This window comes from Eumetopias jubatus, unplaced genomic scaffold (assembly GCF_037043125.1).
Source record: "Eumetopias jubatus isolate StellerSeaLion01/CBP00866 unplaced genomic scaffold, mEumJub1_p1.0 scaffold_16, whole genome shotgun sequence".
Lineage (NCBI taxonomy): Eukaryota > Metazoa > Chordata > Mammalia > Carnivora > Otariidae > Eumetopias > Eumetopias jubatus.
Window position 1 is genome coordinate 75,776,814 of NW_028274822.1, and position 26,083 is coordinate 75,802,896.

The 26,083-nt window shown below is 47.7% G+C and overlaps 1 protein-coding gene across 6 annotated transcripts in view; it reads right to left on the reverse strand.

Moving 5' to 3' along the window:
* The window catches only part of UBE3B (ubiquitin protein ligase E3B), a 51,813-nt gene that overhangs the window by 18,285 nt on the left and 7,445 nt on the right, over positions 1 to 26,083 (reverse strand). For all 6 annotated transcript variants that reach the window (XM_028116498.2, XM_028116502.2, XM_028116495.2 and 3 more), the window contains 13 exons: positions 24,831 to 24,927; positions 23,432 to 23,517; positions 22,468 to 22,550; positions 16,676 to 16,781; positions 16,254 to 16,374; positions 15,137 to 15,314; positions 13,372 to 13,535; positions 12,075 to 12,242; positions 8,628 to 8,799; positions 6,909 to 7,027; positions 6,183 to 6,297; positions 5,425 to 5,524; positions 897 to 1,016 (listed from right to left, as the gene is read on the reverse strand). In XM_028116498.2, coding sequence (XP_027972299.1) covers positions 897 to 1,016; positions 5,425 to 5,524; positions 6,183 to 6,297; positions 6,909 to 7,027; positions 8,628 to 8,799; positions 12,075 to 12,242; positions 13,372 to 13,535; positions 15,137 to 15,314; positions 16,254 to 16,374; positions 16,676 to 16,781; positions 22,468 to 22,550; positions 23,432 to 23,517; positions 24,831 to 24,927 — 1,629 coding nt within the window. The remainder of the gene's footprint in view (positions 1 to 896; positions 1,017 to 5,424; positions 5,525 to 6,182; positions 6,298 to 6,908; positions 7,028 to 8,627; positions 8,800 to 12,074; positions 12,243 to 13,371; positions 13,536 to 15,136; positions 15,315 to 16,253; positions 16,375 to 16,675; positions 16,782 to 22,467; positions 22,551 to 23,431; positions 23,518 to 24,830; positions 24,928 to 26,083) is intronic.

Consider the following 26,083-nt stretch of genomic DNA (forward strand, 5'->3'; position numbering starts at 1 on the left):
TGTGGCCATGTGCCATGCCGGGATCCCACGACTGCCCTATACCGCAGAACATGCTAATTTGCCAGGGGCTGTGGCTGGAGCCAGAAGAGAAGGTCTGAAGAGCAAGCCCGGGCAACTCTATCAAGTCCAGCCTCTCCTGGGAATGTGGACTTGGGGTTCAGTCACCAGTTTGACCTGGGGCAGGCTCAGCACATTTGGGCAGGCTCTGCACTGCACAACCATGGGGGGTACGGCACACGGTGACCTCATAGGCACGTACATTTACTATATCGACGTTCCAGCAGATTGTCGTCAGCGTTATGTCCTGACAAAAACATTAAGTTATTACAATTTTCTGACATACAGTGGTAAAGTGTTCCGAGGAAAGACATCTATCTCTTGTTCACATGAAGCTGCCACAGAGCAGTCACGCTGGCTGAGGTGGGCCACTGTTTCTCCTAACTTCCTGTCTACGAAGAACCCCTAGCTCTGTGGTAAATGCACCCCCCAGTATGGCTCAGTCAACTTACTACCTACACTCCTGTCTGCACATTCACAGTTGGGAGTCTGGGCAAAGTGTCTCCCAGGGCAAAGGGAGTTTGCCCAGACATGGGAATGCCTGCACGTAGCACTCCTTGTCCTCACTGCAAAGAGCACCAAGTGTTCGATGTTCCAGCCCTGGGGCCCTGGTGGGGAAAAGGCAGGGAAATACCACACTATGGGTCCCCAGCACGGAGGTCATGTTTAATCGAGCAGCTCTCCAGAGCACATGATGGGACCAACAGCCCCATTCCAACCCTGAGCCTTGATTTCAGTGCCATTAGATCAAGGACTGACAAGAATGGTTGGAGGTAACGGATCATCCACTAAAAATCCAGCATTTCACAGAGTACACCTCTTTTCGATGGGCTTCTCACCTCCAGCATCCGGGACCGTCGGATAGTGATATGAGTGACGTGGGGAGAGGCCGAGCTGGTCTCCACGAGCCCCAGTTTCTCCTTCTCCTTGGTGACCATGTTTCGAAACAGGAGAACTCTCTGAAATGAGCAAAGGTGAGACCAGAAACTGGGTCAACAACCGATGATTCCCGAAGACACAGTGTACAAGATTAGTGAAAAAAGTCATCTGAGAGGCAAACAGAATAGGACACTCTGATAGGCGCTGCAGGTTAGAAGTGTCTTGGGAGAATTGCAGACATTCCCCAACACAATCTGGGGAATTAGAAATTATAGCTGAATACATGCCAAGGAAGAAAGGTCCCAGAAAAAGCGGTCTGGCTGTAGCCAGAATGCCCTTTACAATGGTCTGGGAGAAAATCATTCTCGTTCAGTTGATAAACCACTATAAAAACCTGGCGTCAGGACAGGTTAGAGGCTGCCTTATGTAGCTGTGCCTGCTTTAAAGGAAATCAATGTCATGAGTTACAAAACAGAAACATTTCAAAGATAATATTTTTCATGGTCAGAAATTTTAAAAAATGATCTCACAGAATAAAGGTCCCTGACCTTTTATCTGCGTCCTCTGTGCCCTCAAGCACACCGTAGCCCCACCCCCCCACCCCTGTCAAGTAACATTTCTCAATTACTGTTAGAGAGGAACCCTCTCTCCCCCCCCCGGCATGGTCAAGATTCTGATAAGCCCCTTTTAGGAGAGCACGACCCCCTGCCCCAGCCTGGGTTTGAGAATCACTGCTGTACAAGCACTCAGATGACATCAGCTGAATGAAAAAAATAAATCCAACCACTGCTGTTTTCTTAAAAATGAGAATCCCCACCAAAGTCAAAAGCTTTGTTAAATACAAACAAAAACAGTCAGAACAATAACAATGGTAATAAGGGTTAACTATATACGGGGGAGGTTAGTGCATTCACATTTGATCATTTAATTGGCTATGAAATAAATACAGCTGTAACAGGAAAAGCAATTGCCAATGGCCTCCTGAGGAGGAATGTATTTGGCAGAGGGGCTACTTCTCAGCGGGGCAGCTTAATGTGGCTGGTCGGCAAGTCTAGAAACAAGGACTGCAGTGCTCTGAGGAGTACCAGAAGCTCTGGGGGTTCTAGGACAACACAGAGGGGAAGAACAGACTGAGCATCAGGGACGGCGGCCGTGATGCGGGTGAAGGGCACCTTCGACTATCCCGTCTGTGCAGGCGGACTGCCGACTTCCAGAACAGGCCTTTCATTTGTGTGGGCTATGGCGCACAACGGCTTCTTCTGACCTCAAATCTCTAGCACGATCACCTGCACACGAGGCAGAAGAAAAGCTTCCCATCTGGGTGGATCCGGTATGGGGCAGAGACCTCATACACAGAAGTGGAAGTACAGAGGGGGCTGAGGGAATGCCCGCCTCCCAGGAGTCCCAGGATGAAGCCCTGATTTCCATGGGGTGTGGAAGACGGATTGGGGCAACTGTAAGCAGTGCTCAAGGGGCTGAGAGGCCTCAGCGACCACAGAAGACATCTGGGAAAGGACCCGTGTCTCCACTGTGCAGATGAAGAAAGTGACTCACCCAAGGTCCCACAGCTGGTGGACAGAGGGGCCAGATTCAAACCCAGGACCCACACACAGACCACCACACCACACAGCCCCTGCCTACCTCACAGGGTGCCAGGCCTTCCAGGCCCAAACAAGAGAGAAAGGCCTCGAGTCCCAGTCGCACACAGATTGGTACAAACTACGTAAGACAGCACGGAGAGTGAAGTGCTGTGTGAACCAGGCAGAGTTGAGGCCTTTAGAAACATTAAGGGTGGGAAGGACAGTGTTGTGAGCCGCCCACCTGAGTGAGGTCAAGAACAGGGAGAGTTTTGGCGTTTAGAGCCAATGCCATAGTGACAGATGCAAGAGAGCAGGCAGGACTACAGAGACCCTATCACCCTGTGCATTCCAGCAAGACGCGTCAGAGCGAGGGCAGCACATGACACGTCAGGATGGAACAAAGCCCTTGCCACCCCGACACACTGAGCCGCAGATGCCCTCCCGGACCTGCCGGGGCCATCACAGGATCAGGACAGGGGCCAGGGGCCAGGAAGGGTCCCCAAGAGATAGGAAAGAGAGACTTCATGAACCAAGTAACAAAAGCCTTGACGGCAATCTTCAGCAAAATTCCCCGAAGAAAAACACAGCAAGGATTAGAGCCCCCACGTCATGCCAACTAATCTCAGAGGTTCCCAGGCTTCTTGTTCTCAGCACCCCTAAAGGCTCAGGAAGGACTTTCGCAGCACTCCTAGGTCAAAAGAAATACAGCGCCATTTACAAGGTGGCTAGGGTCCTAAACCACTTGGTAAGTATTTGTGTGCATGGTCACCCGGGTGGCTTAGTCGGTTAAGCGTCTGCCTTTGGCTCAGGTCATGATCTCAGAGACCTAGGATCAAGCCCCACCTCAGGCTCCCTGCTCAGTGGAGAGCCTGCTTCTCCCTCTCCCTCTCTGCTCCTTCTCCCCCTGCTTGTGTTTTCTCTCTCTCAAATGAATAAATAAAATCTTAAAAAAAAATAAATATTTGCGTGCTAAGGGCTTAGTAGCTCTATTTTAAAAATACACATACGTTGAAATTAAAAAACTTCTTTAAAACCCAGCTTAGCAAATAGGACATCCTCAAGAGGAATGCTGACATCGTGAGCTTGAGCTGGTACTTCACAGAGTGGCCAACAGATTTCATTGTGCTCCTCTCAAAAGCTTAAAATATCCTGTGACAACCCAGGGCCACCCGGGCATGCCGTCTGTGAACTGCAGAGACGGAGCAGAGATCCCAGGCCGTGCGATATGGGAACGCCACGGTCCAGGGCTGATTTTGCAGGCACGCAGGCCCAGGGCGAGGTGCTGTGTGAGAGTCATCTGCGCATCCCAGAAGATTTAGAGATTCCACTGTCTGTGGCTGTTCAAGGACCAAAGGGTAGAAGGTACAGAGCAATCACTCAGTTTCAGGTGAGGAAGAACGTTCCATCACTGGGCAGAGTAAAGCAACAGCACGTCTGGCTCTATCTGAGGCAAGGTCAGGGATATGGTCAGAGGGGCTCCCTCTGGGGGTGGGGGTTAGGGGCTCGTTTCACTAAGTCATCTCCATGAGATCCCTTCATTTCTGAGAGGCTCTGCTGTCAAGTGCAACAAGAATTTAAACAGACTCATCCGTCTGCGAATCGCTACTTGAGGGAGAAGAATGACAATCGTGAGTATTAACATCAAGGTCAAAACAAAATCAGAGAGCAATGAGGAGTAAGTATCTCTGAAAAATGAGGTTCAATATACAAAAATGTGACTTGTGCTCTTTTCTAAGAACGTCTTTTGTCAAAAAAGAAGGAAAGGAAAGAAAGGCGCACGAAGACCTGAAGGAGCCCCGTATTGCTGCGGCGCCCAGCAGACATTTCTGGAGCATCACTACAAACCAGGGATGCGGCCGGTGCCTACCCTCGCTTCCCAACACTCTCCCCACAGGACCTGACCCTTCCTGAGCCTCTCCCGTCCCTTGAGTCTGGGACACCACGTTGCTGGTTTCCTTCCTCTGATTAGTCCTCTCCTCGTGCTGGCGCTCTAAAGGACAGGTCCCCGGTCGTCTTACTCCGTCTGGCTCCCTGACCACCCTGTCCACAGCCATGGATGCAGCCAGGTTTGGGCACTGTCCACACGCGGAGCCTCTCTCCAGCTCCGTCGTCCAATGGCCTTGAGGAGTCGTAGACACCTCACCTGTTGCCTGCTCAACGCTGACCTCACTTCCAGACCTGCCTTTGCCTGTGCTCCTACCCCAGGAAATGACTCCCAAAAGTGCCCAGGAGCCCGAGCCAGAAACACACCCACCACCTGAAATCCATCGCTTTCTCCTCTGAATGTCTTCGTTCTCATGATTCTATCGTCTTTCCACTCCTCTAACACCGCTGCCCCTAGCCAGGCCTCTATCCCATGGCCAGAAGGAACTCTCTAAAGCGTAGCTCTGACCAGGGGCCCCTGAAGCTGAAAACACTCAATGATTCCAACTGAAATCCACACTCCTGCCCTTGGTTCGCAAGGTCCTTCTGACTCCAACTCCTACAAACCTCCTCAGTTTCCTGGCTCTCCTTTACATTCCCCACAGCCAGACCATACGGCCAGCCCTCCAGGAGCACCATACTCTCAATCACCTGGGGCCTTTAACCACTGTCTGCTTTTGCCTCTAGAAGCTTCTCTTGATTCACTTCCCCCTATTCCCAGCTGGGTCAGGTCCGCTTGTCTGGGCCCCCGCAGCATCCATCCCTGTAACACACACCCCACCTGCCAGAACTGCCAGTTCCCACTGTCTTCAGTCTCTGTACTTGGCTTAACACCTGACGTAGCGGGAGATCCAATCACCGTTCGCATCTGCTGAGTGAATGAGCTCAGTTCTTTCTCTCCAACTGCTACAGCGAAGAGGGCAAATCAGGTACCATGTGGTGGGACAGAAAAATTCACAGGAGCCCAGCCCTGAGAGCAACTCACGTTTTTGTGGGGAATGACGTGAGGGATGTACTGCAGGATCAGCTGGGCCCGTTTCCTGTCCTTATCCAGTTCTTGGAAGAGCACACTAGGCTTGAGATCCCTTCAGAAGAAAGGCATGGGTTTGGGGTTATTACAACACGAAAACCATTCTCTAGTGCAGGGGTGGCCAACGACAGCCTGCCACCGTTTCTGTAAATCAATTTCCATGGAACACAATCACTACATACGGTCTCTGGCTGCTTTCACACTACAACGGCACAGTTGAGCACTTGCAAAACAGACCGTGTGGTCTGCAAAGCCTAAAATATTTACTGTTGCCCTTTCCCGGAAGTGTCTGCCAGACCCCACTCTAGTGCCACAACCTGAGTTGACATGTCATTGATAAAATATTGCAGACATCTTACGTTTAGTTGTTGCAAGAGGATTTCCCCACCCCACCCCTGAAAAACCTAGCTGTCGTTTTTGTCCTGTTCATTCTGCTGATAAAAACCACCGCTGAACTATCGTAACCTGCTGCACAGTTCAGCTAGAACTTGCTTCGCATTTGCTAAATGGGACCTGGCGCTGTCACCATTAATGTTCTCTCATCACCCTCAGCATCTGCACGTCCTCACAGATGCAACTGCTGGGCGTCTGTCCTCCTAGAAGGAGAGGGGACGCAGGAGGGATGACCACCCTCCGGCCCCAGAGCATGAGTGCAGAGAGTGACAGAGGGGACTCTGGCTTCTGTGAACCCCCTTCCCCGCCCTGCTCCTCACTTGCGCAGCCAGTGGTCCTCAGGGGCGAAGCGGCGCCGACAGTCCCGCTCATACAGCACCATCAGCCACCCGTGCACGGACTGGAACAGCTCCAAAGTCTCCCCCTTGGCGTTCTCTGCGGGGCAAACGAACGGGGGAGCCACACGCGCGGAGCTGGTCAGAGCCGGCGGGGGGCCAGGAGGGCAGCTTCTTGTCTCCGTCCGTCACCCAGCCCCACGTCTCCCTCACTCTGGATTCCATGCGGAACCAAGAGAATAAAAGGCGCCCTCTGTACTTTCTTAAATGTCTGCAGGACCTGGGTGCCCCAGACACAATCACTCACGCTGCCTCCCCCAGCAGGTGATCCAAAAGATCTTTTTAACGTAAGGAGCTTTGTACTGAACAACTTGCGAGCACTTCAGGACGGGAACTCTGATTTGAGGTGTGCCCTGACACGTCATGGAAATCAACTCAAAGGAGCAAAAGGAGAGGCAGGGCAAAATCCTCAGCATCAATAATCCTCCACAGGTATACATACATGCTGAAGGGAGATCTAAGACCTCCATAACCACATCGCTACCTTAAGGGGCCATGCAGAGAGCGAAGAAGTAAAACTTATAATTATGTGAATAAATGTGCCTTTCCAATTCACTGTGACGGGCAATAAAGCTAAGAATCAGGTGATGGTACAGACCGTGGCCTCCCCATGTGGCATCACTGAAATGACAGCTGGCATCTTTACCGTACCTACGAGTCCATCCCAGATCATCTTAAACACAAAGGAGTTCAGGAAAGAGGAGATGGTGACCAGCTCTTCCAGTTTGAAGGAAATCTGTTCTTCATAAACTTCAATGTCGTCAAGGATCCTAAATCAGATGGAAAATTAGTCACAACTTCCCACTGGGGAAAGGGGGGAAAATAGGAGATCTCTACCTCTTATGAGAGAAAAATAAGCTCAAGAAATAAGCTTTATCTTTCAGATAAAATGTATAGCTAACACAATAGGATGTGTAGGATCTGCTTCAGGATAACGTGAAGGGGAGAGCCGGTGGGGGTGGAGGGAAAGCAGAGGTGGCCGCGTCCTGACCACTGTGGATGGGTTCATGGGGGTTCCTTTTACTATTCTGCCCACTTTCTATTTATTTGCAATTGTCCGTAGTAAAAATTTTAAAACTACAATTGAGAGAAGAAAAAAATAAGCTCTCCTTTACATTTTTCTTATTCGTAAGTTTCCGACTGTGACACCCTTCTTAATTCCTGCCTGAACTCATGCCTAACGATCGAGGAATCTCGACTGAGAGTCTGTGTCCACCGAGGTGAGCCGTGGAATCTTCCTCTGCATCTATGACAATCACTAGTGTAGGTGCTTGAGAAGAAGTATCTAGGAGGGAATGAATGGATGCCTGAAACAACATGTGAGTAAATGAACCGTTTAAGTTACAGCTCTATGTGAAAATTTCCCAAGACTGCTTCATTTGCTTTAGAGCGCAACTCGCTCTCAGCTCACCCTTGGACCCAGCGATTCAGCGAGTCTTCAGGGGCAGCCACAGAGCCCTGCACTCGCCTCCAACTGCTCACCATGATTCTTAGCCACCTACAATCCCTGATCCCCTCCTACCAATCAGTGTCTTCTACCCTGAACATAACTGTCTGGGATCGCTTCTCTCTTATAATTCTTTACCAACCTTTGGGAAAACATGGATTTAAAAAAATACCAAACACACAAGTAGACACATAAGCTTAAAAAACAAAGGAACTGAATGGGACTCACATTTGCTAATACCCCACTCTGTGTCAGGCACTGTACTGAGAACGTGACATTCCTTTTCTCATTTACTCCCTATCAGATTGCTAATATTATTCCCATTCGATGAATAAGGAAACTGAAGCTCAGAGAGGTTAAGCAACTTGCCTAGGGTCAGTTTGATAATAATAAGCATCACAACCCTTCCTGTGTGCCAGGGACTGTGCCAAGCACTTTGTGTGCATTACCTCTTTTAATCCTTACCACATGGCCAAGAGGCACGTACTACTGTTATTCCCAACTACAGATGAGAAAACGGAGGCTCAGAGAGGCGAGGCCCCTTGCCCAAGGTGTCTCGGGAAGTGGCCGACCCAGGATCTGCCTCCTGGCTCCCTGGCTCTGGAATCTTCCAGGTAACTACCTAACCCAGTGAGTAAATGGTGGAGGTGTGACTTGAACCCAGCACTGGGAGACCCCCAAAGCCCACACAAAAGGGTACTGACCCAGCTGCCCTAGAAGGATGGGAACTAAGAATTGCTGAACCCCGACTACGTGCCGCCCACCTTGTATTGTAAATGTTTTCTGGTCTAATTTTCCTAATGACCCTGCCACAGGGGTCTGAACAATGGCGGTAATCACATCAGCAGCAGCTTCCTTACGGCACTGTGATTTGGCTTCTCCACGTTCGAGGAAAGGAATGGAGCCCCCAGTAGTCAACCTACGTGATGAGGTGCCGGGAGCAGTCACAGAACAGCATCAGCATGGCCAAGAGCTGCTTGGACTCTTCAGTGTCATTGTTGAGGCATTCCAAGAAGAGCTTTAACCCTCCGTGGGGCCCCAGCTCACAGATAAATGCCCACAGTTTGGGGAGCAGGTCATCAAGGTAAGTGAGACCTGGAAAAGGATAGAGAAACCCAAGCTTCAGGTGGGGGCTCCATCTGGCCCACGGTTTCTCCTACCCACTGGGGGAACAAAACGCTTACACTTCTAAGGCGCAATCACTAAGAAAATCATTATCACCATGAGAGTAATAATCACAGTAACAGCTAACATTTCATGGGTGCTTTTCCAAGTTTCAGATGTCAATCTAAGTACTCTGCATGCATTATCTCCTTTCTATCCTGTGAAACCCAATGCTACCTCTATTTTATAAGAGAAAAAAACTGAAGCAGGGAGAGGTTAAGTAATTAGCCCCAAACCACTCAGCCAAGAAGTATCAGAGCTAAGAAGAGAACCCACATCTGTTTGACTCAGTGTTTACATTTTAAATCAGGGATCAGCAAATTTTTCCTGGAAACGGCTGGAGACTAAGCATTTTTTTTAGGCTGTGTGGGCCTGGCTTAGCACCCTGTCACACTACTGAAAGCTACCAGTGTAGCACAAAAGCAGCCATAGACAATACGTAAATAAATGGATGGGACTGTATTCCAATAAGACTTTATTTGCAAAACCAAGTGGTGGGCCGCATTTGGCCCACAGGCTACAGTTTGCAGACCCTGCTTTAAACCATCTTTCAGGCTCACCTATACTTATCAAAGCTTTCCTCTCCTCTACTTCTATTATTCTATCTCTCCTAAAAATGGGAAAGCAATGAATGACTGTAGCGGAGATCCTGTGAAGTGTCTCACAAACATTTAACCCTGGGTGAAGCAGAAGACATTTTAGCTCTGCTCTCTGATGGCCTCAAGGCCTCAGACACACACACTACATCACTGTTACATTTTAAGTCTATTAATACAGCTATTGACTCAGAGAGCCTGGCTCTAAAGTTCCACGTGTCTCTGAATATACAATAAGGCATATGTCTCAAATTTTTCCTATTTCACTTTCTATTTGAGTCCTTATAATAAAACCGCTCATTTTACAGAGCATTCTGAATTACTTAATTGTGAACAAAGAACTGCTTGGGGAAGATATATTTGCCTGGAGCAGGGGCAGGATGACACAATCAATGCTGCTATAAATGCTTAGACTAGGGCGGCCTGAAGGAACCATAGAGGAGGCAAAGAAACGGGAGTGCCCACTTAGTTATTATTCCTAAAGGTTTGAGCTCACATTTTCAAGGTAGCAGAATGTGGTTCTAGAATGCAGAGACCAAAAAAGAAAGAAGAATGCAGAACACTCACAATTTAAAAATAGAGTAAGAGATAAACAGTGAGTAGTTAAACTGTGGAGACCACAAATGTACTCCCACAGGACAATTAGGAAGAGCAACTACTCTCACATTATGTGAATGGTCCTCACAGTGTGGATGAGAATACTCACTTCCAGCCTCAGACACAGATTCCTCCAGGGCTGCATCTGCAGCAACTCCAGTGGAAACGAAGATGCAGGGCTCTGGAGAGCTCTGTCAGGGGCCAGCACGTGGCTCTGGGCCACCAAGTGCATGTGAGGAGCATGAGCAAAGAAGTGTATTATTTTCTACAATCTGCTTTGCATGTAGCTGAACAGACCGAATATTCTACAAACACTTTAGACTAGTTTATCTCCTTAAAAGGATGTATTGTCAAGTTAGCCAAGAAAACTTCTTTCTGGGTGCTCTCACTGGGACAACAGGGATGCCTGAATTTGTGGTCACCTTAAAAAGCTGAGCATAGGCCATAAAAGTCCACATCACTCACTATGCTTCTGAAACCCTCACAGTGGGTGCTGGGGTGCCAGGCTTGGTCTAGACCCGTTTGCCTCCTTTTGCATTCTCCTGATGGAGCCTGCCCTGGGCCCACAGTTTTACATGACACCCCTTTGTCTGTACCCCCACAGGATACTCACATGCCTGCTTGGCACCTCACTCATCAGAGCCAAAGAGAACTCGCTGTTCCCCACAAGCCCCACCCCCAGCTGGCTGTCTCCAGCTCAGCAAATGGTACCACCATCCACACACTCTGGCTTCACCTTTGAGGCCTTTAGCCTTCACTCTTCCAAATCCAATGTACCCGTAAGACCTGTAGACGCGACCTCTGAAACATGTACAGAGGCCCCTGCCTCCCACTCCGCCAGCACACCAGTCCTGTGCTGTTCAGCCAGAGACTGTGCTGCCCCAGGCGGCAGCTGGCAGTGTCCAGAGACACGCAGGGCTGGCACAGCCGGGGAGGGGGCAGCCCGACTGGCACGTTGGGGTAGGGGCCAGGGCTGCTAACCATCCTACAGCGGACAAGATGGACTCCACAACAAAGAATTATCGGGCCCGAGAGTTCAGCAGTGCTGAGGCTGGGAAAGCCCGCTCCGGTCCAAGCCCACACCGTCTCCTTACTTCCGCGGTCACAGAGCCCATCATGACAGTAAATACGCTTTTCCCTTGCCTACAGCTCGCCTCCCTACTCTTAGAATCCTCTTGGGAAAGGGACCCTGGCCGCCTTGGTCACCTCTTCACCCCCACGGCCTGGCACAGACAGGTGCTCTGTTAACGTCTGAAGATGAATAAATATGTGTGAAAGAGAGAAGCGGTGGCAATTTATAATTAAAAAAAAAAAAAGTAAAATGAAACAGAAAAGTTCTTAACCCTTTATGCAGTCAACAGCTTCATGGCCTACAGACTTTCTGTCCTCATCACACCAATTCATATGAACAAGTCCTGCACGGCAGTGGGAAGCCCCAAATGCCCAAGCCCCGTGTTCACGGCACACACGACTTTCTTCCTTGCTCGGCTAAAAAGGAAAACGTTGGGCACATCTGTGTGATGAGATACTATGCGGTCAACAGAAATGAAATTTTGGAAGAATGGTTGACGAAGATAAGATGCTTCTAAAGTGATGAACAGAAAGGGAAGGGTAAAACTATGTATTTCAATCTAAACATACATATATATAAATGTGGTACACTCAGGCACAGGGGGTTATCCTTGGACTATAGGATTAAATATGGTCTAAGTTTTCTTTTTTCATGTCTTTTCTAGTTTTCTATTCAGAAAAAGTAATAACTTTCGAAGGCAAATTGTACTCCATAATGGAAATAAAAGCCAGGTCACAGGAACGAACTGGCAGCGCTAGGACTGAGGTCAGTGTGAGCCACTTAACTGAGGTGTATCAACCTCTAAGAAGAAGAGCTCAAAAATACCTTCCCCTTCAAAACGTATCTTCTGAGTCAAGAAAGCCAGAAGAAAATCAACTTTTTCTAAGAAAAATCATCCACCAAATGTCAGAGATGGAAGATGCCACCTCAGGACTCCGAACCTGTGAGTATCTGCAGCCGGATCTGGGTCAGAGTCGTCAGCGAGGTCTGGTAGAGGACACAGATGTTGCAGACCTTCTGGACCTCCGCAGAGTCCACACGCTTACCCCCAACAGGCCTGAGAATATTCCGAACGGATGCAGACTTCTGAAACGCACGCTTCAGGAGATCTGGCATGGAGAGGAGAAGGAATGGGTGAGCAGACGTTCAGTCATCTGCCCGGTTTTCCTCTGTAAAGAGCATTTCAATAAAGTGCCTGATTTACAGCCAGGGCTGGACAGTGGGGTGGCTGCTCTGACTCAAGTCATCTCTTTGGGATAAATTAGAAAAGCATTAACAACAGGCTTTTAGGTGCAACCCAGAGACCTCTTCACATCAGAAAATATCTCACACCAAGCCAGGTCTATTTGACTCCTACAGGGGATTCTTTTACCAGGCCACCAGACTTCAGAACCCACAGGGTAAAAATCCGGAGGACTACGTTAGGGGAAGACGGGCGAAGGCGGGGGGCCTGGATGATTCCCGGCTCTCTGTGCTTTCAGAGGGAAGCAGCATCAACCTCAAGTAATGATACGTGGTTTGGGTTGTACTTGACTTTAGTTTTAGACCTTCCTGTTTACATTTCCATCCTGCTGAAGGGACACTGAGCCCCTGCTCATGGACAGCTGCATGATGGGGCTCCACGCCACGCTAGATGGCAGAAGAAAAGTCACCCCGAACCTGGAAATCTGCCACAGGCAGGTGACTCCACTGAATTGTGTTAGCGGCATTTCCTGAACTTTTCTCAGAGAGGGTAACAAGGAACTTTTGACTAAGCAAACCTATGACTAAGCAAAAGGGGCAATGTGGGGGTGGCCTGGTCAGTGACCCAGCGTCCTCTGTGTACACGTGGGAGATTTTTATGATTAGGGGCTCAGAAAGGCTCGACTTCCCCTAAGAAATGGGCCTTCCTTCTTCGTGTTAATGAGTAAGAAAAGATCCACAAACCCCCTTTCATTCTAGTTACTAGAAATTCAGAGCCAAATGAAAGTTCAGAGAGCCCCACTGTAGCCCTTAGGGAATCCATAATCTCTACACATGGTCTTGGTCTGGTTCACCCACTTAGGTTTCCCTTGTTTTCCATCCCTAAGGGTTTTCTGTTGCTCTTTTGCTAAATGTGAACTTGGTTGGAGCAGTCTTATAGCCTGTGTGGGAGAAGCCTGAGTGTCACAGAAGTGGAGGGGAGCAGGCCCGCATGGACTGCAGGAGCTGCAGTGGAGCCAAGCAGAGCCCTGGGCTCCGCCTGCCCCAGCAACTCACTCTTCACGGGAAGCACATTCTGGGGGGATGCTGGCTGCACGTGGGCTGGCTCCTGGTTCTCCAGCAGCTTCTTGCTCAGGATGTCACAGAAGAAGATCCGGATCAGAGGCACGCCCCACAGGAACTGCAGCTGCTTGGTGATCAAGGGCATGGACTCATTAAGGCTAGGAGAGAGCAGGAGACCAGGCGGGTCAGTTCTACCTGATGGATGGCCACCGACAGCTCTCAGCTCCCCACTGGGCCTTCCGCTCGGGGGACTGGCTATGGCCTGCCACTCAACATGGCAAATAAGAGGATAAAAAAGAGAAAGTGGGATCCACAAATGCCACCGGGGGCCTAGATGCATACGGTACTGCCCTCCCTGTCTTCTCTGCTGCCCTCCCCAGGGCTTCTTGTGCCACTGACGGCACTCCTGCTCACCCCAGGGCCCCAGGCGCTCCTCGGCACAGCCCCCCCAGGCACCCTGTCTCAGTTCTTCGTCCTGATCCCACCCCACTTACCACCCAGGCAACAAAAGCTGAATGATTCTCGTTGTACGGTCTTCTTCACACCTAGACTGCAGGCCTGGCCTGCAAATCTCCGTGACCCCCAACCTCCTAAGAGGCTCCTTGCCTTCAAGTGCTCCCTCCCCCAATCCACACGGCACCCCAAGCATCAGACTCACTCCTGAAATCTGCCTTCATCACCTCCCGGCTCTCCATCCCATCGAGGCTCCCTCGGGCTCCCAGCATCACAGGAGAAAGAGCCGCCACCCACGGGCACGGGCCAGGCCTAGAGGCAGGCCCTCGACATACCTTATCTCATCTGATCCTCTGAGACAACACTATCCGAAGCCTGGGAAAACCGTCCCCACGTTTCAGGATTGGAGAGTGGGGTAAAGCGGCTTGTCCAAAGCCCCTCAGAGCAGACCAGGCTGCAATGCTGTGCTCTCCTGCCCTTCCTGCCTCCCACAACCTCCGTCCCGAGTCCCAGTCACACATGCTCCACCCTCTTCAGGCTGGGATGTCACACAGGGACCTGCCATCAGCTGGTCATTTGTCTCTTCAACTGGATGGCTCTCAGGCATAGGGAAAAGGGAGACGGGAGACGATCTGGGGATTTCCTTCCCTGGCCCTCATTCTTTGCCTCAAGGGCAGCTGCCAGGGACCCAGGCAGAGATCTGAACAGGAAAACAGTGGGGAGCCACAGCTGCCTTCACTCCTGAGACCTGCCTCATCTCAGTCAAGGGTACAGCTTTCATTTTCAAACTCATGACGCCACCTCACTTAATTGCTCTCTTCTTGCCTAACATTTTTAATGTTTCTGAGTTCTGTAATTAAAAATTTTTAAATTGATATTCCACCTCTTGAAAAGGATGAGGTGACTTCTGTCCCCTTTCAATCATGTGTCTTATTTCAGTATCTCCAAAATACGGCAATCTAGGGAGTCAGGAAAAGCGATATTGAAAAAGAAAAAATAGTATTGATAGATGAGGTTCACAGTTTACTAAAGAATTAAATACAAAATAAAATGACCTCAAAACAATTGCTGATATTAACAGGTAAAAAAAGAAACTGAAGGGATATTCGCGCAGGTTGCCTCGGGGTAGTGGCATAATGGGGTGGTTTTTATTCTCTTTTGGTCTTATCCAGATTTTATTCAGTGAATATACATTACTTTTGTAACAAACAACACAACACAAGCTGGAAGAAAGGAAGGAAGAAGGGAGAGGTGGTGAGAGGCACGCAGGGGACAGGAAAGATGGCGGTTTGCCTCCAGGACTCACCCGTAGTCCACAGATTGCGAGAACCAGCCGAGGACAGGGTGCCAGTGGGTCAGGTTGGATTTCTTCTGGGACACGTACTTCTGACAGTAGCACAGCATCTGGGTGAGCAAACTCACAAACCCGTCCGTCTCCTCCTCTAACACCCTGGGGCTGAGGGAGCCCAAGTGAAGGAGGTTGCCTACAAAGAGAGAAACAGTGTAGTGGGCCCAGGTGACCCACTGCGTCACCTTCACTGCCCTGCTCTCTGCCCAGGGCTCCTGCAGACACATTCATGTGTAGGAAGAAACGCCACGCAGAGAGGTGCCTAGCTTCAAATCCTGGCTCTGCCACAGAAGAGCTGCGTGCCCCTCAACCCACCTCTCCAACCCTTTTCCTCATTATAAGACTGGAATAAAGCTCCCCACTCTTGATGTGAGGATTATATGAAGTAACGTAAAACGTCACACAGAGATGTGTGATCTTTAGTTAGCATAACATTTTGATACTACACTAAGATTAAAAAATCAAGAGCCAGTGTAAGAAATGACCTTTGGAAGCACATCTGAGCATTCTGGGAAATCACTGTTGTCCAATGTTCACCGAAGTTATTCAATATGCCTTGTGTGAGGACTCTCACCATAAACTCTCTTAAAATTTCGCCCCAAGAACCTTTTTCTATGTAAAATAAACTTCTTCTAAGTGATGAGAATTACGTACCACTGCTGATTTCAAATGCTTCTATCCATTTTCTTCTGTCCTGTCTTCATTTACAAGGAAAACATAAAATAGATGATGCAGGCCCTATTCTGATCTAAACACCACCTAACTGTGCCCGTTCTTCTCTCTGGAGATGGAGAATTATCCAGGCGATTCACGGCATTTTCATTTTTCCCTTGGCTGCCAGGAAGCTGAGGGCCAAAATTTAACATTCATTTACAGTCACTCAACTAGGTTGCCAGGTGGATATATTTTCCATTGATTTTCAATTTTACGTTGTCTGTTTTATCCATCTGGTTACGTCTTTTAAGTACTTCCAAGTGTTACTAAAAACAACTCATGATCTCCAGAACAGTAAAAAACAAAAACACTTGGACTTTTCCCGACACCCAGAACACAAATTCCAGCCACAGATACTCACCCATTAGACAGAGCGTATGGCATCCTTCTAAGCTTTCACATACGTCACGGCATCGATCTTCGTTTCTTAAAAATGTGATGAATTTACGAAGCATGTCATGAGATTCTAAAACAGTGAGGCGCTGCAAACAATTGCAGACTGTTAAGAGCGGGAGCTGACAGGAAGAATTTCCCACCACAGTATGAACGTGATGGCTTGCAGATCAACAACTGGAGGCCAAACGTGCCCTCAATGGCCAGGAAGAAAACTAATAAAGATGAGAACCTGATTTTCTGGCCTGCTAACATGAGCGTGCCTATGGTGGCTACTGGTTTAGAAGAAATCTCAGGAGAAGTGGAAATTAAGAGAGAAAACATTTACTCTCTAATTTCTAAGAAGAAAGGCAAAAACGGACTCGGGGGGGACATCACGGAATCACTTACCTCAGGGGTCACTGTGCTGAGATGAGTCACAAGAGCGGGTACAGACATGATGTGGATGAGGAATGGTCGAATCAGATTGTCTGAAAACTGCGCGGCAATCACAGGGCTAGACACAGACAGATTACCTTCTTCACACGGGCGTGCACGTCACCCCAGAGCCAAAGAGCCACTGTGCCAACGCCCCCAATTCCCCTGGAATTATGCTTCACAGGACTTCTAGGAAACTACAGGCTGAAAATGAGGATCCCCCAAGGGGAGTGGCTGAGTCAGTGACAGTACAGCTGTAGGATGCAGCTAGGAGACAGAGAGCCGTTTTGAAGTTTTACTGACATGAGCGAATACTCTTGCTGTAATAAACTTTAAAGAAAACAGGATAAGGAACTATGTCTATGGGAGGCAAGGGAGGAGGTAGTGACCTAGAGGAAGGAAGAGAGCTTCTGGAATGCCAGCACTGTTCTATTTCTCAAGGGGAGTGGTCCTTATGCAGGCGTGTTTACTATGTGATAACTCACCAATTCACATTCTGATTAAGCAATTTACTGTAAGTATGCATTATGATAATAATACTTAGATATGTGTATACATAGATAAGCCCATAAGTATATACAAGTGAAAAAAACCCAAGAAGGACAGATTTTAAAAAATGTTAACAACGTGTGTCTGGGTTGTAGAATCAGGAGAGACATTTTTTTTTTCATCTCTGAAAATACTGTTTTTTTTTTATAATTTTTATTGTTATGTTAATCACCATACATCATTAGTTTTTGATGTAGTGTTCCATGATTCACTGTTTGTGCATAAGAGACATTTTTTCTTATACTACTCTATTTCCTTTTTTTTTTTTCTGGAGTAAAACAAGATTTCATTGTTGACAAGGTTACTTCTGAGTTGCAGAAATTCTTCTGGTTTTTCCCTATACTACTCTATTTCATTCAGGTTTTCTACAATAAGCATGCAATCCTCCATAATCAAAAAAAGATAAATGTTATTAAAATAAGATAATGACCCCTACCTCAAACCATATGTAAAAATTAACTCAAAATGGATTATACACCTAAATGCTAGTTTTATAACTAAAACTGTAAAACTCTTAGAAGGAAACACAGCATCTTTGTGACCTTGGGTTTGACAATGATTTCTTAGGACAAAAAAAAAAGTCACAAAATTTGGGGCGCCTGGATGGCTCAGTCGGTTGAGCGTCTGCCTTTGGCTCAGGTCATGACCCCAGGGTCCTGGGATCGAGCCCCACACGGGGCTCCCGGCTCAGTGGGGAGTCTGCTTCTCCCTCTGGCTCTGCCCCTCTTCCTCACTGCTGTGTGCGTGTGTGCTCTTTCTCACTCTCTCAAAATGGGTGAATAAAATCTTTAAAAAAAATCACAAAACATAAAACTTTTGGCTTCAAAAGACACCATCAAGAAAGTGAAAAGACAACCAGAAGAAAGGGAGGAAATATTTGCAAATTATCTCCTGGTAAGGGACTTTTATTTGGAACATATAAAGAACTCAAACACTCAACAACAAAAGACAACCCAATTAAACAATGGGCAAAGAACGTAAATAGACATTTCTCCAAAGAAAGAGATGTGAATGGTTAATAAGCACATGACAAGATGGTTAACATCACTGGCCATCAGGGAACTGCAGATCAAAACAACAGGGAGGGATCACCTCACACCCGTGAAGGGGACTATGATCAAGAAGATAACAAGGGTTGGGGGGAGCTTGGAGAATTTGTAACCCTCATTCGTTACTGGTGGGAATGTAAGATGGTGAGGCCACTTTGTTTGGCAGTTTTTCTTAAAAGTTAAGCACGGAGTTACCACCTGATCCAGCAATTCCACTCTGAGGAATATATACGAAATGAAAAGCAGGTCCACACTAAAAACTTACACATAAATGTTCACAGTAGCACCATTCATGACAGCCAAGAAATAGAAACAACCCGAAGGTGGCACAGCCATACCACGGAATATTACTCAGCCATAAAAAAGAACAAAAACCGGATACATTCTACAACACGGATGAAAGTGAAAGAAGCCAGGCATGGAAGACCACATGTTGTAGGATTCCATTTATGTGAAACGTCCAGAAGAGGCAAACCCCAAGGGAGAGAAAGTAGATTAGTTGTTGCTGGGGGCATGGATGGGGGGAGGGGTAGGGGTGGGGGGGGAAGGGATGTAACTGGTGATGGGTATGGGGTTTATTTCTGGAATTAGACAGTGGTGATGACTGCACAACTCTGTGAATGTACTAAAAACCAGTGAACTGTATATTTCAAATGAATGAAAGGTAGGATATGTGAATTATAATTCAATAAAGTTATTTTAAAAAAACACCAGAGATCACGCAAGAAAAAACAAACAAACAAAAAAGAACTTACAGGAGGAAATTGATCTCTTCCAGCTAACGTGCTCCAGTGGCAACAAGCAAGTATGTTATCGGTATTTAGACTATCAGAATTTGTATCATAAACTTTCACTTTCAAGGGTACCATTTTTGGGACCAGAAAACTGCATATGGCTGAAATGCTCAAAACACCAGTGTCTATGTCAACCACCTGTCTATAGGAGGCTGACCAGTCAAGCTAAACTCGCTGAGCTGAGTTGGACAAAAGCGAATTCTCTAAAAAGAGAATTAAGTTACTTTCTGTATGTTAGAAAGAGGCGTGGATCAGGACGAAGCAATTACCTAGAGAGAGGAAAAGCAAACCACAAGAGAATGTCACCAACACTTTAACTCATCACTTCTTACTTCCAAGGGGATGCCAACGGCAGGACCCCGCCCCCAGTCACATCCCGGAGTAAATCCGCCTGACCCACCGTGAGTGAGGTACTGCAGGACTGCTAGGAGGCAGGGTTGCCTTGAGGGAGGCCAGTCTAAAAAGACCACAAAAACACACCTCAATGCCCTGTTATCTATACCCCTAGTACGAGGTCATCAAAAACTTTCTTTAGCCTTGTGGTTGTTGCACCTAAGCCGCCTAGGGTGAAAAATCCTTCCAATGTCCTGCCAGTGGTACGCTGGACAGGGTGCACCTTATGTGCGGGTCTCAGTGTTAGGCACGGCAGGGGAGGAGGGGAAAAGAGAGGTTCACTGCACAGTACCCGCCAACAGAGAGCAGGACAGGCACACAGGAAAACAGAAACTGAGCCTGGGCAAACCTGCGGCCTGGGTAAGAAATGGAACAGGGAGAATTTAAGAAAGTTCCCACATGCCATGAATTCTATATATATTGTACCTAGAATACAAAAATGTGTCCAATACGGGAGGCAAGTAGGCAAGCGTAAAGAACGAGGAGTAAAGAGCATGGGCTCTGGAGTCAGAGAGCCTGGGTTTAATCCCTGGCCCTGCCACTCCCTGCTGTGTGACGGGCGGCACATGGCTTAACCTCTCTGGGCCTTAGCTTCCTCATCTATAAAACCAAGATTAGAGAATGTGGTGAGGAGTCATATATGTGAGCAGAAGTCTTAAAACAATTGTGTGGCCCATGAATGTTAGCTATTTGCACCGTAAGATTTGGTGATCATGTCTAAACATATCATTTATAATTTTACAGACTTTCAATAGTTTATTCCAGTATGACAAAACCACTAGGTATCTTGTTTTAAAAGGTCCCGGCCATTTTCAATTACATACAGATATTCCGAGGGGGAAAAGGTGCACCGTTTAAGAAAAAGCCTTTAAAGCAGCCCGGCCTTCACAAGTGAGCCAAAGGACTCTAACATACAGAGTGAAAAAACCTAAAATGATGGATGCTACTGTATTCTTAAGGGAGAAGAAACGTGCTGGACTGGGTGGGTGTGACCCTTTTGGTGAATCACACCATGAATGACAACCCTCTCGGGGCAGGGGAGGGACGTCGTAACGGAAGGAAAGATTTGTGTTCTCGGGAGACCGAGGCGGCAGAGCTGCTGCTGTACCCTGGAGCTCGGGCATCCGTGTGCTAACCCTTCGCTGCCCCTGACAGGGAAGAGGGTGGGTGATGGCGGAATGAGCCGCCCCAGAAGGTGACTCAGGAAAAGAAGTTGCAGGAAACCTCTCACTGGAAAACCTGTTTGTACCTACATCCTACAACTCATTAAATACAACTCCTCTCAAGGTCTGCAAGGAAGGTCTAATTGTTTACTGGATAATCTGTCTAGCTCTGGAACTAATTATAGCATCACTGGCTGACACCTGCTCTTCGGTCTTAAGGATCTTGCCTCTAGAAATGTGCAGTCCGACGCAGTAGCTGCTGACCACTTACAATGTGGTGAGTTCAGCAGCAGATAGACTTTAAGTATAAAATCCACCCCAGATTTTGAAGACTCAGTATGAAAAGAAAAAAAATTCTTACTTTTAAATAAAATAAATTATTTAAAAATACTGACTTCATGTAGAAATAATTATACTTTAGATATACTGGTTTAAATAAAATAGATCATTAAACTTAATTTCACCTTTCTTTGTACTTTTTTTATTGCAGTTCTCATTCTATTTCTATTGGCAGGGCTGCTCTGGACCAGCCTTGTCCCATAGAACTTTCCGTGATGATGGGTATGTTCCTCATTTGTGCGGTCCAGTAAGGTCATCACTGCTCAGTCCCATGTGGCCTGGAAGCACTTGAAACGTCGCTAAACGAGGAACTGAATTCTTAGTTGTAATGTATTTCTATTTAAACAGCCCCACAAGGTTCAGTGGTTAGTGGACAGCACAGTCTAGACCAGGAATGGCAAAATATGGCTCAAAGACCCAATTCTGCCCACTGCCTCTTTTTCTAAATACAGTTTTATTGAAACACAGCCCTTCTTGCTTGTGTATGTATGGTCTACAGCTGCTTTGTGCTGCAACAGCAGGGTGGCTGTGATAGTGTGTGGCCCACAGAACCGAAAATATGTATTAGCTGGCCCCTTACCGAAAAAGTTTGCCAAATGATACTCTAGAACATCATTTTCCAAAATAGTACTCCATAGAAAAGGACTCCATGGGACATTAATAGACATGCTCCACACTGAAAAATTAGGCGAAGGTATTCCATGTTCAGATATGTTCGGGCCAACATCAGATTAAACAAGCCCAAAGGTTCCTGAACCTCAGGACTTGTCAAGAGCTTCCTGAGGTAAAGTGCCCTGTGGATTAGCAAAGGGGACACAGCAGGGAGCTCTACCAAGCTAATTTGACCCCCAACACTCCCTCTGCCCTAAGTTATTATTATCTTAGGGATTAAGATTAGCAGGTTACCTTATTAACATCTTCCCCCAAGTCAGTGCTCCTTTCAACAGTTTAAGGATGTTCCAGACCCAAACAGACACCGCTTTGTGTACATGGCGATTCTCTGAATTGCAGGCATAATTTCCACATGGAACTGTTTAGCTTCGTACGTATTTTGTATCTCCTAACTAAGTGAAGACAAACAGCACATCCTCTCTGGGCCTCCAGATTTGAACATTTTAAACCTGTGTTCACAACACTACTCCCTTTACCCTCTGCTTGGCTCTTCGCTGAGCCTCCTCCAGCTCTCGGGTTCTCTGTATCGATTAAAAGCTCAAAAGGAAAAATACTTGTGTCTCGGGCCCTTGGCACAATGAAAAGCAATTCACTTTGAAAAACTTCCTTCAAATCATGATGCAAAAAATTCAGGGGCACAGACAGAAGAGCTGCCACAGATGCATCACGATCGGAAGAAAGACACTTCCTGTGAATTCAGACAAAGCGGGCAGCCCACACCGAACATAAGGAACAGGAGAAAAGGAAAGCAAGAGGAGGAAGCCTCCCGAAGTACGCCAACCCCTCAGCTGGAGTTTACTACTTACCGCAGCGCTAGAGAAAAGGTTGCAGTTAAAGTGCCTTTGGACAGACAAGGCCGGGGTCTCGCCAGGCCGCGGGTTAACAATATCTGAAAAAGAATATTTTAACTGGTCGGGGGAACAACGCCAACTATATATTCACTTGTATGTAAAAAAGCAGCACAGAAATAAAATGAGGGCTTCAGATAAAAAACTCTATTGGAATGTTTTCTGAAAATGAAGGGAGAGCAAAGTAAGGGTTATCGCCTTCATGACGCCTCTCTCGATATCATATTTGAAATTTAGAAAGAATAAAGAGCTAAAAAAGTTAATAGCCAGCGAAAAGAACACCAGACTTAAATCTTGCCTGTGTGTTTTTCCTATATTCTGGTATCCAGAAGCTTCCTCACAGAGATGAATGGCTGACGACACCACCTCTGGCTAGCATGCACCTCACAGGGTTTGTGTGAGGAGAAAAGGCAACCCGATCAGGAAGGAGCCAATCTCAGTACCAGGCAGAAGGCAGGGCTAAATCAGTGCAACTTCTTAAACTCAAGAATCTCCAAAGTGATTTTAAACAGTGGTTAGAGTTCTGACAATTCCCTGGGGGTGTGAGTGAGATGGCACAGTCAGGGGCAGTGTGGACAGAAGGGGTTTGAGAACACAGCAAGAAAGGTAATTCCAGACACCACCCAAGAAGGAACCCGAGGGAACCAAGCCCTGAGGCCTCCTTCTCGACTGTAAATGTCAAGTGACTGGGTTATTCCTGGAGCCAAAGATGGAGCACAATGAAGGGGTCCCAGGGCCACTGTCCTCCCTTGATACCAACCACAGGGGACTCAAGGTAAGGGAAGAGACAGGATGCCAGGCTTTAAACTCCTGTGAAAAGCTTTCTGCGGGGAGGGCACCAGATAGGCCGAAATCAGCTGTAAAAATCCAAGTTTAGGTAAGGAAGAACGAGGTCCCGTGATAGGGGATGAGGGTCACAAACCTGCAGCACAGAATAAAATCCATGCTGGTTGAGATGTCCCATGATGTTTGCACAAATGTGGTTCATGGCTGGTCGAAGACTCTCCCCTAAATGAAGAAAGAAGTCTGAGAAGAAAGGCTCTGGCCTTACTGTGAACCTTTTATAAGTGGTACAGAATATCATGGCCCAGGCCCAAGGCCATAAAGAAAGTAGATTTTTCTCTGGCTTGCTTTCCTACTCTCCCCGCTTTGGTTCGGTACCAGAGTACAGGGAGAGGCCAACCTCCAGAATTCTCTCTCCCAGAAGGTCCAGCTCAAGCATCCCCTCTTAGGTGATGAGTCCTATCATTTCCCTGGTCAGAAGAACGTCCCCAGCCTCTGAGCGCCTGTAGCACCTTTTGTAATTCCCTCCGACGGCTTGGCACGTTCTGCTATCTGTGGCTGCCTCCTATCGCACTGGGATACGAGCTCCCTGGACCTCAAGGCCAGAACTCACCCAGTTTTAAACCACTCCACAATGCCCCTGCCTTAAAATCACCCCTCCTTCCTGGCCGGGAGCCTGTGCACACACAGTTGCCTCTGCTCTCAGTGTTGTCCCTCCTCTTGGCCCTGTGAACGCCAACTCTCCCTCCGGCTCTTGGCTCAGACATCGTTCCCGCAGGAGAGCCCGAGCGCCAGACACAGCGAAGCAGGTCCTCCCCCATCCACTGAATGCTCTCGCCTCTTGTACCCTTCCTTTCGAGCACTTGCCACACTGCTGTCAGGACACGTATGTGTTCATGTGTATAGTCTGCCTATGTTCACATATAATCACAGATCTGCGACTTCCCTTTGGAGTCTGTCTCTCTCACCAGACTCCCCAGTGCTCTGAGGAAGGGCAGGCACACAGCAGTCGTTCGGCACCTAAAGCCCCTCGAGGGCAGTGACCTTCTCTGTCTCTCCAGCGCCTGTGTGGTATCTGGCACAGAGAAGGCTATTTGCCAAACGGATGAAGTGAATGTATGAAACACGTAAGCTCAGTGCACTTTCCAGGGAAAAGGAGGCAGCTTCACAACACAAATTTTATGGGCAAAATGGAATTATTTGCTGCTCAATGATTCTGATACAAACGACAAGGCTTGAGCAAATATTACTGCTTTGAGGCTGAGGTGCTAGGGGAGCTTTAAAAAAATGAGATCAGAAGGACCAAGCCTTTAAACATAAATGCAAAGAAAGGAGAAATTATAACACAACACTGAACATATATTCTGAATACTGCAAATGCTCTCTGATGGAAGCGCCAAGGGCATCTTCATTTGTACAGTTTTAGGTCTCTCCCTGAGGCTTACGGCGGTGAACAAGCTTCTCAAAAAGGTGGAAAGGTCCCGAAGCTCACTATGCAAATGCCACCTGGGAAAGGTTTTGAAGCAAGCCCCACAGACCTTTTCCACGGAGAATTTTCCACGTTGAAGTGTCTGTGAAGGTGACAAGCATTGTGAGGTACAGCGTGATGAGTCTGGAGTCCTGTAAAATTTCAGGCTGGAAACAATAAAGAGACTGAGATTAAGACATATGCCCTCCAGTCTCCAACAGCCGAGCATCCACTTAACAACCTACCTGGAGGCACTCGGCCTCTGATAAGTGAGTCAGGACTGTCCGAGTTTATTCTTTTTCTCTTGGGGAATGACCACTTTGGGAGTTAAATGACAGAAGTGCTCAAGCATGGAATCTGAAATGCTCTTGGGAATTGAGAAGAGAATTCTTGGAAAACAAGCTGACTGGAGCTGGCTTGCTGGGTGTACGTACGTATGCGTGCATGCATGTATGTTCAGTGAAGCAGCAGTGTAGAAATCCAATTGGACACTACAGGGACTCTAGGCTCAGACGGCTAGCTTTACCACTGACTAGCTGTGTGATTTAGGCCAAGTTGCTTACCCTCTCTGTACCCGTTTCCTTGGCTGTTGACTAGGAGTAGGATCATTGCTTTCTCCATAGGCTTGTTGTTAGAAATACATGGATTAATGTATATAAAGCACTAAGAACAGTGCCTGGCACGTAGATAACTCTATGGAATACTGCCTATTATTATAATCATAATTCACGCTTGCTGCCAGGTCAAGGCCAAGTGAGTCATTCACAGGTGCCTTGAGGGAGATGGCTAGGAATGGCTCACCGGAGGCTCTGGGGACAACTGGTCCATCACTCCGCTACTACCTGAGTCATTGCCAAGCCTCTGCCCCTGAAACCTCTCCCCGCATCGTGCAAAGTGAAAATGTCCGCCATTTGCAACGACTCACACCTCTGCCCACCTTCTCATAACACAAGTGTGAGTACAGGACAAGGAAGGGCCAGTGGCAGTACCCCATCCCTCTCGTCACTGTGACCAGTTCAAGGTTGAGACCAGGATCCCACTGCACCTTTGAGTCCTCCCAGATTTCTAAACCACTGGGGAGGCCTCCCTTTTCTCTTTGGTCAAGATAGGGTAAGGATGTGAGGCCAGAACTGCTGGCTACCGTGATTCCAAAAGGGAGCAGGGATGAGAGAAAGGGACAAGAAGGAGAATCCTAGAAGCTCCTGGTTCTGGTCATCCCCGGCTGCCATGTTACAGAGAATATTCTTAAAAGATATTCTCTTTCTTGCTTAGCTTGTATGTATTACTAGCTGCACTCACGTTCGGTATCTGCACTTGTAACAA